The sequence below is a fragment of the Thamnophis elegans genome, chromosome 7 (assembly GCF_009769535.1).
Source record: "Thamnophis elegans isolate rThaEle1 chromosome 7, rThaEle1.pri, whole genome shotgun sequence".
NCBI lineage: Eukaryota > Metazoa > Chordata > Lepidosauria > Squamata > Colubridae > Thamnophis > Thamnophis elegans.
Genome location: NC_045547.1, coordinates 33,939,792 through 33,952,829, shown reverse-complemented (window position 1 = coordinate 33,952,829; position 13,038 = coordinate 33,939,792). Strand labels below are relative to the sequence as shown.

At 37.1% G+C, this 13,038-nt stretch overlaps 2 protein-coding genes across 5 annotated transcripts in view; one reads left to right on the top strand and one right to left on the bottom strand.

The window, feature by feature from the left end:
* The window catches only part of ATF7IP (activating transcription factor 7 interacting protein), a 99,696-nt gene extending 92,472 nt beyond the window's left edge, over positions 1–7,224 (top strand). For all 4 annotated transcript variants that reach the window (XM_032222115.1, XM_032222114.1, XM_032222116.1 and 1 more), the window contains exons 13-15: positions 1,483–1,668; positions 2,307–2,419; positions 3,001–7,224. In XM_032222115.1, coding sequence (XP_032078006.1) covers positions 1,483–1,668; positions 2,307–2,419; positions 3,001–3,417 — 716 coding nt within the window. In that variant the 3' untranslated portion in view covers positions 3,418–7,224. The remainder of the gene's footprint in view (positions 1–1,482; positions 1,669–2,306; positions 2,420–3,000) is intronic.
* A 397-nt stretch (positions 7,225–7,621) lies between these two features.
* The window catches only part of PLBD1 (phospholipase B domain containing 1), a 32,985-nt gene continuing 27,568 nt past the window's right edge, over positions 7,622–13,038 (bottom strand). Inside the window, exons 7-11 of the mRNA XM_032221945.1 lie at positions 11,899–12,099; positions 11,662–11,802; positions 11,039–11,224; positions 10,468–10,574; positions 7,622–7,874 (exon numbers count right to left, since the gene is read on the bottom strand). Of these exons, the coding sequence (XP_032077836.1) occupies positions 7,707–7,874; positions 10,468–10,574; positions 11,039–11,224; positions 11,662–11,802; positions 11,899–12,099 (803 nt within the window). The 3' untranslated portion in view covers positions 7,622–7,706. The remainder of the gene's footprint in view (positions 7,875–10,467; positions 10,575–11,038; positions 11,225–11,661; positions 11,803–11,898; positions 12,100–13,038) is intronic.

The following is a 13,038-nucleotide window of genomic DNA, read 5'->3' as shown; positions in this document are numbered from 1 at the left end:
CTTTAGCTTTTTTGATAGACATTCCATCATTTTGTAGTCTTTGATGCCTGCACAAGACAATGAAAGTTCCCACTCTATCACATCCTCTGTATAAACAGATCACACAGCATTACAAATTGAAAATCCACATATAACTAAGTGTTTCCTTCAAGAGAAACGTATTGTCTTTGGTTCTCTCCTAAAGAGGACCACAACTTAAAATAAGCTTGGTATTTGGTACATAGTTACAATATTTTATTCACAGAGATTAAGATGAAGATAAACAACTTGTCTCTTAAGATAAAGATGAACAAATAACTTGTCTCTCAAGTGGTCCTTGAATGAACAGTTGTACATTTACAGAATGTAGTTCATCTAGTTCAGTGTGGCGAACCTTTTTGTAAAGGCGTGCCAAAATCGTTTGTGTGTGCCCACACCCACAATGAAATGTGCCCCACCCACCTGTGCATGCATACGTGACCCGACCCCCCACATGGGGGGGGAGTTTTCACCCTCAGGCTCTGGAGTCTTTCCTGAAGCTTGGGGAAGGCGAAAACAGCCTCCCCTCCCCCCCGATGCCCTCTGGAAGCCAGAAACTGATTGTTTCCAAACTTCCGGTTGGCCCATTGGGCCTGTTTGTCACCCTCCCCAGACTATGGAGTCTTTCCTGAAACCTGGGGATGGCGAAAAACGCCGCCCTGGAGGCCCTCCGGAAACAGATTATTTCCGAACTTCTGGTTGGCCCATTGGGCCTGTTTTTCGTCCTCCCCAGGCTCCAGAGGCTTTCCTGAAGCCTGGGAAGTGTGAAAACGGCCACCCCAGCCCTCCAGAAGGCTGAAAATCAGCTGACTGGAGCTGATGGCTCGCATGCCGGCAAATATGGCTCTGTGTGCCAGAGGTTCGCCATCACAGATCTAGTTTCTGCCATACTGCACTTGTTTCTGATAAATGTTTTACCTCCAGGACTGCTTCATTGAACTGAGAGAATTGAAGGAAAAGTAGCAGGTATATCTCTAGCCATATATAAAGAGGTAGGCTTTCCATCAAAACCTAGAAATAACAGTGGGAATCAGAATGCTGCAACAAAAATTATGTTTGCATTTAGAGTTGATAGTTGTTGATTTTTTTCACCATTGTAATATATTGGTTTATTTCTTATGTTACAGTGTTTTCCTTAAAAAGACAACAGAATAACATTGAAGTTATGACTGTTAGAAACTTGTGAATCACCAGCATTTTTTATCATTACATTGACTGCAGATTGCTGTAGAAATAACCACACCAACAAATCCTATTCTAAAATGCCAACATGATTGGGCTATTAAACTGGTTTGATTCCATATGTTTTCTATGTTATTGTTATGGTTGTTCACACATCAGCCAGATGTTTAGACCAAGGGTAGGCACATGCTGCTTGATGGGACTAAAGATATTTGCACAACAATGTGAAGTCATAGCTGCCATTTCTTTAAAAGTTTTTTACTATTATTTTACCTCTCTTAGCCCAGACAACTGTGAATGTAACACATCGCCCAGTGACTCAGGCTACAGCTAGACTCCCAGTACCAAGAGCTCCTGCTAACCATCAAGTAGTCTATACTACTCTTCCTGCACCATCAGGACAGACTCCTATGCGAACCACTGTTATGCAGAATTCTGGTTTAAGGCAAATCAACCCACAAAATTCAGGTAAGAAGCGTTTTCAAAAATACATTTGTAAGCTGTGAACTGAAACATAATTATCAGTTGCTAATAAAAACACGATAATCATAAAATATGTTGAAAATATAAATCTCAATTTTTAAGGTAGTAATTTTTTAAACTTTTAATTTGGTTTCTGATTCAATAGTTTACTAACAGATATGTATGGTTAAATTTGATTTCATAAATGTTTGACATGAAAAATAGTTCAACCAAAAACATTTAAAATGTTTATAACATAGATATTCAATATATTTTTGTGCTAGCATGTCACTTTGCGACTTCATTCTTTGGATAGTGAAATGGGTGGCATATAAATTTAATAAATAAATAAAAATAAACTCAACTTGAGTTTTAATTAGATTTTTCTGTTGTCCTGTCTGATTTCTTTAAAAATAATTAGTGGATTGCAAGATCACGTAACTACCACAACCAGTAATGCCAGGATTGCAGTAATTAAGCAAAGCAGTTACATGGCGTCTCGCTTCACAACCGCTTTGTTCAATGATCAAATTCTAATTGTAGGCATAAGTAAAGGACTACCTGTATGTTATTAAAATAGCCTGGTTTATAATAGCTTTCCAAAAAGTAAGGCATAAATAGATTGATACTAATGTCTTTTATAGGTGTAACCGTGCGAGTGCCTCAAACAACAGCTTATGTTGTAAACAGTGGGTTAACATTAGGATCTGGTGGACCTCAACTCACAGTACATCATCGGCCTCCTCCAGTACATTCAGTAAGTACATTTATCGATTAACATGAATATTTAGAAAAGATGGTACAACCACATAGAAGATCAAATGTATTTATGCAGGGATCATTAATATTTTAAAACTAATTGGGGACAATACTGTGAAAAACTTTAATAGCTGGAGAAAAAAATAGTAAAGTGATGATATCACTGAGCTAGACAAAGTTAGAGCCCGTTTGGGGTTTGAGGGGGAAATCAAAGAGAAAAATTTGGTTATTTCTGAGATCATAAGAAAAAGATCTGGAGCTACATATGGATCACAAATTATTCATTCTGTAGAAGTTTCTGACAAATGTAGGAACAATACAATTCAAAATGCTGATTTTAATCTTTAAAGCCTTGAATTGCATAGATTAGAATACCCTGCTTTTGCAATAATCTGTGGTTCTGTAAGAACTCTCCTCGTTCCTTCTGAAGCCAGCATTTTTGGTAACTGCTCCCATTTTTTGGGAAATCCTTACCACTTGACAAGGACTATTAACTATTGAGCGATCAATTCATGTAGTCTCTGAAATGATGAAGCAACTTCTTTGCCACCTTCACAACCCCATTTCTCTTTCCCTTAGGAGCCATTGCGGCCTGTGCATCCAGCCCCTCTGCCAGAGGCCCAGCAGCCCTCTCGACTGCCTCCAGAAGCTGCCAACCATTCTTTGCCTCAGAAGCCACACCTGAAGCTCGCCCGAGTGCAAAGTCAAAATGGCATTGTGCTTTCTTGGAGTGTTTTGGAAGTGGACCGGAGCTGTGCTAGTGTGGATAGCTATCACCTATATGCATACCATGAGGACCCAAGTGCCACTGTACCCTCTCAGTGGAAAAAGATTGGGGAAGTAAAAGCCCTTCCTCTGCCTATGGCATGCACACTTACTCAGTTTGTGTCTGGCAGCAAATACTACTTTGCTGTGCGTGCTAAAGACATCTATGGACGTTTTGGACCATTCTGTGACCCCCAGTCAACAGATGTGATTGCTTCCCAAAGCAGTTAAACTTAAAGACATTGAAAGCTTCCATTCTTGCCCCATGGCTGTGGCTTGATCTAGTTTTGAGTTTGTTCTCATGCATGAAACTCATTGTAAAATCTTCTCTGCAGAATTATTTTGGAGAGCTCTTTCATACACTACAAAACTTACAACCAAAACTGAAATAAATTCATAACCTCCAGCAAGACAGCTTGTATTTCTGATGAAATAGTCTCCGCCCCTTTGCTTACAAGTCACTGAACCTAGTAAATAGTGAGTAAGAAAGTTTTGGGAAGTTGGCTGACATGTTTCATGTGGCCCACCAATAATGTCACACATTGGCACAAGCGCAGAGTATAACAGCCAGGTTAGGTGGGAAGCCTGGATTCAGGATTGTGCTTGGTCCTAGAAGAGTGGCCCATTGTACTTTACAAGACATCTAACCTACTTCCTAAAGGGCAAAGACATTTATCTATAGTCAGTTTTTGAGTTCTTGTTCTGCTTATTGAAATGAAAAAGTTCCAGGCAGGCTTGCACTCTATTTGTCACCAGAACTTGGGAGTATTTTGAAGCCCACCACTAAAGCCAGGTTTCTAGAAAACTTCATTTGCATTTTCAATAGCTTCCTGATTCTCTTTTTATGATCCTTCTCTTTTTTTAAAAAATAATTTTAATTTGTGCCTTAAACAATAATTTCAAAATAAATGCAGTCACACTTTCTGTGTTCCTCTTTCTTTGCCATCCTTTCAATATTCTGTTCTTTTGCCAACCCTAGAATGTCATAATCTCTTATTGCAGATTCACCTGACAAGTAATACCCAGGTTTTCCAATAATTCATGCTAATGTTTACATTACTTATTTAATTTAATCTGTGAAGATTTATCACTCACACAGTTTAGCCGCATCATGCTGTTCTTAAGAAGATGGTAGGTAGCCAAAACAAACGTCATTTTCCTAACAAACACACTAATACCTAGAATTCTGTGTAACAACTTTATGAAAATTCTATATCCACTGAGTCAAAACAATGGAATAGATCCTCCACTTTTTCCATTTCAGCAAAGCTCACAGCCACTGAAAACAAATAAGCTAAACCTGGCATGGAAATAACCATACTGTATTCTAGAGAAAAATAGGACATACATTATCTTCTTGGTTGATAATTCCTATTAAATAGTGAGTGGTAACTCTTCACTGCATTGCTTGGCACTTCCTATTACTTCCTGTTCTGAAATTGATAGGGTTGGAAAAGAAATGCAAAGTTCAAAAGGCACAAGCAGAAGCTATCTTAGGAAGACAAGATCTTAATGCTGTTTATGTGGGACGGTGTATTTCAGTAAAGACAAACCATAGTCTTGTGCCATTTGTCTCTTATTTTTCTCAGAATAATGTGGAAACTTGCTAGTCTCTACGTGTTGTAGTCAGAAACTATTTTTGAGTGGGTAAATTTCATTCTCCGTATTATGAATTCTTCAAATCAATCAGCTGGTAATTGGCATATTAATTTATCACATTTTCTTATTACCTTCAAAAATCTGAAAATAAAACAACTAGTTAGCTAGAAACCCATCTCTGAAATGGTCACAAAAAGGATTTTTATTATTTACTGAAGGAGGGGTATATTTAGCCCACCTCTTAATTTGAATGCTGAAAAATGCAAAAGGCAGTCAACAAAAAGGGATCAGAAATCAATGAAAGGAGCATTTAATTACAAAACCATTTTTATTTTTTTAAAGAAGCATTGAACTCCAGTTTAATTTGGCAGTTCCTATTGTTTGTAGCCAATATATTGTTGCTTGCCCTTTCTCTTAGATTTTTTTTGGTACTTGGATAATAAAGTCAGATCTAAGAACATCTGGGAGGAAAGTATACTTTTATAAGGTATGCAACTTTTTTTTTTGAGTTTAGATACTAGGACCTACAACTTTCGCATAAGAAGACATTCAAGAAGTTTCAGTTCCAGTTTCCAGTATCAGATCTCGTTCCGTGTTCAAGTAAGTTTATGGCAGATGTTAATTTCAGCACTTCTTAAATTAACATTTTGGAGGATAGTTATTAGCCTTCAGATTTATGTACTGCAGCTGATCGAGTAGGATGCTACATTTTCCAAAACAGAATGAGCATGCCACACAAGTTATATAAAGCAATACAGTTAAGCAGAAACAAATGTATAAGTAATGGCAAACCACATATTTTATATTCTGTGCTTAATTCTCTGCCTTTGCCCGAAAAAAGACATCTGAATCTGTAGAAATTAATATGTTCTTGCAACAGATAATGGGAACTTTATTCTTTTTCTATCAAACTACTATAAACAGGATTGCATGGCAACAAACTGGACTAATGCTGGATTTTTATTGTGTGTTCATTGAGAAACTATCCCACTCACCACTGTGAGCTTGTTATAGTATGGATAGAAGAGATATTTTTTAAAGGACCTTAAAGAAGAAAAGAAAATTTCACTGTCTACATTGTACCATGTTGATATTTTTTTTCTTACCACACTTACTTTATTGCAGTGTATGACTGGCCCAGCTTAGACATTTTTTTCTAGAATGATTTCACTGTGAAACTATATATTTCAGCAATGTTCTGCTCTTTAATACTGAGAATGCAGCTACTAATAGTAGTCAAGTTCGTTTTCAGAAGAAATGAAATAAATTCTGAAAGCGAACTAAAAAATTGTTATCTCGGTCTGGAATTCTTGTTAGCTTATTTCTGCTCATTTTTTCCCCCAAATTACAATTTATACAAAAAATTGGTTGAATTTAGATTGTGGAGAGCAAGAGATGCAACATACTTTTTATATTAGCAACTTAATGATAGAGGATATGTTCAGTGATACTGATACATGCCCTAAAAACTCTGAACAAAAACACTGTGTTTAAGGTTTACTGAAACATCCTGATTAATCTCTATTTTCAGCATGTTGGGCAATTTCTGTGCCTCTTTAAATTATTTATAAAAAGACCAAGGTAAATTGTGACAAAATGTCTGAGAACAACCCACTAGAATTAGAACATGGGTACCACAATAAATTAAATCAGTCCATTCATTCAATGTTAGACTGATCCAATCAATTGCTACTACTTGTCCAGGACTTCTATGGCTCTAGAATCCATATTACATTGTATTAGTGCTTCAATAGTTTTATATTTGTCCCTTGACTTGCAATATCACAGTATTGGCTTAAAGAATTACAACCAGAATATGAAGCTACATTATGTTGATGCCATCTTTCACTTTCTTTAGTATTCTCATTCATTCAGTGGCAACGTCGTTCATTTTGCAAATGAAATCTTGCTGTTTTTAAGATCTTCATATTTGGGGTATATGAAAATTGGATAACAATATTTTCAGCAGTATAGAGGTTACGTTGAGAGTAATGTACAAATATGCAAGAATGCAAATCAAATTGTGTTCTACAGTATTATTGGATCTCACCTATATTTTAAAGCAGAATGATTGGTTTCTTACCTTCTTGTGCTAGCTTGAAAATATATTTTAAGACTAAGTTTAAATTTTAACTGTAAATAAAGCAACTGGGCAGCCAAAACCTGAGGTACTCTTCAGATCAGTAATTTATAAGCACTGAAAAATAAACTTATACAAAACTCCTTATAGAAATTTGCACTCTGGTTTTTTTCTTCTTCAACAGATGAACATGTAAATAATGTAGGCTGTACCAAAAAGTCCAGTTTAAGCAGGACGGTGGCAAGTTCTCCTAACTTTTATATGCATTGTAGACTAGTGTCTGTACGTGTTAATTGTAGTGGGGTTTTGTCTTGATACGCCTGAAATTTATACTTTGAAATAAACTACTGGGTTTTTAATCTTTTGAGTTTTGTGTGATTAGTTTGGAAGAACAAAAGAGCATTTGGTTTAAGAAATGGAAATAACAGTCCAGAATAGTCGAAAGGGAGGGAGAGAGCTAATAGATATAAGACAAGATAGACAGACAGGCAAAGGTGATAGATGATAAGATAGGCAACAAAGCACACTATTAGGAACATGAGATTGCTGGAAATCTCACTAAGCAGATTTCACTGCCAGAATTCATCTAGAATCAACAGTCATCTGCAATACATCATCCTAATCAGGCTATTTGCTCCACAGAGTTCATTTATCTAAAATGAACAAAATCCAAGGGTTATATATGCTATTATGCCCATTTTTACTTGCATATAATAGGTTTTATCTTTCTCATAAGAAGCCAAGAGTAAAATCAAGGTATATCCAGGTCTGTTTATTTGATATGGCAAAAAAAAATGTAAACACAATTTTCCTGCACATGTTCAAATGCTCAGATATAGATTCACAGCACTGGTTTCATAGTAACAAAATCAAAGTTGTATGACTCTGGCAGACCCTGGTGCTTCGTCTTGTTGAAATTAACCCAGCTGAAGATAGGCAGGCCTTTCTCCACAGGTGGGCCACTGACGGCATAGGCTGTAAACTTTGCAGCCATATTGATATCTGCTACCTATACAAAAATTTTAAAAAAGGTCATGTAAGAGAAGTAAATGGGATGGATATTTCACAAATATAACATGCAAAATATTCAGAAATGGCCCAGGACAATTCAAACCATGTTAACTGAATTGCCTATGCCCCAAACCAGGCCCCTTTATTCAGCAAGGTGAATCCAGAATGGAGATACTGAAACATAAATTTGATACTGGTGAGGTGCGATTTTGTGTATTTTAATTCTCTGTAAAGCAAGGATATCTAAATAAAAAGGGAAAGCTGGCACACAAGGAGCCATGACAACAAATTTGGATTTATCCAGGTTTTGTCTTGATCTGATTTTATAAACAGATTATATATCAAATATTAAGCCACATTCCCTAGCAATGAAAGCATGGTGAGATGTCTTGTAATGTATGCTGTACATAAAATTATCTTTGAAAACTATCCAGAACCTACAATTGATCCTGATTGTGGTGGTGTAGTAGTAATGGAAACTCTTGTGACACCTAAGTGACACTGTTGCTCCACGAGCTGGCTTCTGGGTGTAATTGAGGTTGTTGGTTATCACCCATAAAAGCCCTCCTAGCATAGGACCAAGATATTTCCAAGATGGCCTGCTCCCAAAAATATCTCCCCATCCCACACATTGCAATTGGAGGGGCATATCCCTACCCTGAAACCATGTAATCTTATGAGACCCTGGAGAGGTGCTTTCTCAACGGTGGCCCTTTTGGTGTAATCCTCTCTTCAGCATAAATTGGCTGGAACCTGCAAACCATTGCAAGCCTTTTGGCCAGCATGAATAGGGTCCCCATCCATAGGAGTTATGCTATACTTCAGCTGTGTTTGCCATTTATTGCCTACATGGTTTTAATGAGACAGGTTGGTTTTTTCTATTTGTTGGTTTTGACTTTTCCTTTCTTTTTTTTAAATGCCACTTAAAGGTCATATTATTTGAGTTGGATGGCCATATAAATGCTTTAAATAAACCAATTGATCGACCAACCTTTCTGTTCATATTTTGCCCATATTTCAATTAACTCCTTTCACCATTTCCCCTCACAATTCTTATTATCTATTTCTCTTTTTGACACCCTGAAGTAAAAAGTGAGTGATTACAAATATCTCAATGTTCTGTTCCTGTATGAGTCTTCTGTACCATTGCAAAATCTTCTATATGTATAAAAATGGCTGTGTATGTCCAGCATAACTCTGGAATGACTCAAGCAATTTCAACCAAGCTTGGTACACAGATGACTTACTCTCTGGAAAAAAATATTGTGGGGGGTAAGACGCCCCAAAAAACCCTCAGGGTATGTGTTCTGTTAAGATACAGCCTGTTGTGCCTTAAAATAACTTCTACTGTACTGCTGTAAAATGACTTCTACTGTACAGCGCAGCAGAGTTGCCATGATAACGGATTCACAGTACTCCACAAGGGGGCTCCCTCTGATAAGGGGGAAAATCCAACATTAGAAATTATGTTTGTTCTGGACATTTTCCCCCTATAAATAAATACCCAGACAATGCTGGGTCATCGGCTAGTAGATGCATAAAAATGGCAGGTCAGGGTTCAGAATTTCTAAATCTTCCTTCCAGAAAATCAAACAATCTACACATACAACTGAAAGTAAATATACATATCCCAGGATAACGTTGCAGGATCCAATCTGAGTCGATCACCAGAAACAAAGGTTTATTCTCCTTTTCGGGCTTGTGCTGTTTCCACAATAATGAACTCCAGCACAAGCCCGGAAGCTTAGGAGAATCAAACTTTTATCCTGGTGACTGACTCAGATTGGATCCTGCAACCCACACACAGGTTAAGAACGGAGACTATAATATTCCTTAAATAAATAATATTAATTTCTCAAGCGCAGGAGTGGCTATGACTCTTCCAAGGGTTGCTAAACTATAATTCTGAATGCCTGTTGCAGTTAGCCAGGCTGGCTAAGATTTGCCTCAATCTTAAAGGGAGAATTAAACATTTCATTCTGTACTGGTCTGTTGCACAAAACTAGAATAGATCTCAAGTTGCCTCTGAAATGGCTATACTTTACAATCCTAACACAAAAACAAGTATTTACATTGAATTCTCATTTTATTTTTAACTGTTAATTAGATGAAAGCTAATCTGATCATGTTTTAGTTATTTATATATTAAATTATTGTATTTTATTCCAATTTCATTTTTAACCGTATTTTATTCCAATTTCATTTTTAACCGTATTTTATTCCAGTTTCACTCTAAATCATATTTTATTCCAATTCCATTTTAAATTGTTCTTATCTGATATTAATAATAATTTGTGTCTGGAACTCTGCACTTTCATATGGCCCAAGGGCTAATCAATAAAGTAAACTAACTCCAAAAAAAAATCAAAGCTGCTATCAATGGAAGCATGATAAAAATGATATCAATGATTGTCAAAGTAGCTTCGTTTGGGCAGCTGCTGGCACCTGCATTTGAATGCACAAGTAATTACAGCGACGTATGATGATGTACAGGGGGGGGAATATTGTGTATGCCAAATAATGTGAATCAGCCAATGTTTTCTCCACCCCACATGTATCTGTAGTGGGGTAATTCCTTTAGGATTGTGTACCTTAGAATCATAGCATCCAGCTGGAACTGGAGACTTGTGTTTCAAGTCTTCTCGGCAGCAAATGGTATTGCAGGGATTGTATCTTGTGTACGGATCTTTCTTATAATCTGAAAATAAAGGGGAGGGGATAAGTAGGTTTTCGCGCTCTTGCTTAACCATGATTTAATTCTGTGTCTGTAGAGTCAGAAGTCTGTCATTTGATTCTTGCCTCTCCTTCAAAAAACTCGGAGCCATTTTCTTTCCACCCCAGTTGGATTTTATCTATGAAGCAGGTTAGAATAAGAGAGTAGAAAAGAGGGTCTGCTCTGAGAACTTGTTTAAAGATAACTAATTGAAATTTGGCTCCTGTCACTCATGGACTTGGAAAACTGTAGCGAAAAATATAATGTATTTAAAACTCAACATTTCTTTATTTTAACTAGATTCAACAGATAATGGCCAAGAGTTTAACATTGTGAAAGGTGAGCGGATACTGTTATTGCAAAACAAATGTTTGATAATGAGGGCTTTTTTTAATTATGGAAGAGAACACAATCTAAAAAAATCAATAGAAAAATTTAAAATGACATACTATTATATCTCATGATGCGCTTCATGGACTTCATATCAGTTACTGTTCCTTGGTCCCGTCGGAAGATTTTTGCTCTTGGGGCCATTTCATAAGAAAAGTCCAAACCATACTTTTCAACATATTCTCCATATCCACTCATATTATAAATTACTTTATGGAAAGGGATGTTGTAGGAAGACCAGTATCCTGCGAAACAAGGCTTTACCAGTGAATGAGTTCAGCTGGAGCTTTTGTACATTGCTTAACTTTAACTGCATGAAACATTAACCAAGTTCTAAAAAACTGCGTCTCAAGGGAATGTGAGCCAAACTAGCATGGTAGAAAATTTTCATAAAAGGGTTACATTTGGCAAAGGTGAAATATTTAAGGAATTTCAAATTCAGCAAAAGAATGTGAATTTACATCGTCTACCATCTGTAGCACAAAGGAAATTTGTATTTAGTGCTAAAGTGTCTCTCTCACACACAATAATTTCTAAATATACAAATTGTGAATTCCTGGTAAATTGCACTTACTAACGTTGAGATTATTTGCAATTTCTATTAGGAAGCTTTAGCTGAGATCATTTACCTTTGGCCCTCTCCTGTATTCCATTATTCAAAAACTCTTATGTAAATATTTACCTTTACGGAGAATATCTGTTTGATCGGAATATTTTACAAGATTGGGAACCTGTTCAATGATATAAAGTGCCTCATCGTCAATGCGTCTTCGCAATTTGATCTTTTTTGTATCGAGTATCATATATTGATTATTGTAAGTACCTAGAGGTCAGTAAGAAAACAGTTAAATCTTAACTGTGCTTTCCCCCCCCCCCCATAGAATCATGGGTGAAAAGATTCCCATTCAAATATACCAACCAGAATTTTGTTTTTCAAAAGTTTGGGCCCAGGTCTTTCCAGAATCTGCCATCATATTGGCAATACGGACTCTCTCCCATGCAAAGAGGCTCTCAGGTACCACTTGTTTAAGAAGAGAAAGGTTGAATACACTGTTTGTAGTCTGCAACATAATCAATCCACTGCCAAGTATATAAAAGTCATCTAGGGAAACCAAAAAGCCTGAAACAAGAATTTTCAAAAAGTTTGTTATTCAAAAAGAAATCCTTCATATATTTTTTCATTCTAATGTTTGATTTCCACAAAGGAAGGAAATTAAATGGATAAAAACAAAGAATCTACAAAAACAGCAGCACCAGAATCAACTGATTATAAAAGAAAAGGCAACCAAATTCAGCTAAATTATATATTATCAACAATGAGACTCTGGAAGTGGTGAATCAGACCTATTTGTGAAAAGATTAAAGTTCATCCGTCATGCATTTTACAATTGCTTCCAGAAACGTGGATTGGAAAGGATTGGACTGGATGAAGGAGGACTCAAGATAGATCTATCTATTCCAGATTCTTTTGGAGATACGTCCAGTCCAATCTTTTGGGATGAAAACACAATGCATAAATGACTTCAATGCTGCATATTCATCCCTGATTTCAACTAGTCTTGGGAAAAGCTTTCCTTGCCTCATAAGGGTCACCATAAGAAAAATCATTTATTTTATTACTTAAGATTCAATTCTAATTTACTGTATATACTCAAGTATAAGCCTAGTTTTTCAGCCCACTTTTTGGGCTGAAAAAAGCCGCCTCGGCTTATACTCGAGTCAGTGAAAAATTTGCCCGAAATGGAGGAGAAAAAGGGGCGGGGCCATGCCGCTGGGTGACACTCGTGAATGGCCCGGTGCCCCTGTGAGTTTCCTCTCCCTCTGTGTCAGTTTGCCGCGCAGCGCACACCGCACCATCCCCCCTCCTCACGTTCTAATGTAATGCAGGGCTGTCTTACGATTCCCCTTCCTCCCCCTCCTGCCGCTCTGCAACGATGTCCCACCTCCTCCTTGTTATGGCAAGCAGCCACATAGCGATGTCCCACCTCCTCTGGTACAGTGATCCAATGATAGGAATCACTGTGCTGTGTGTCATAGGAGGCGGGACATCGCTCCCGCG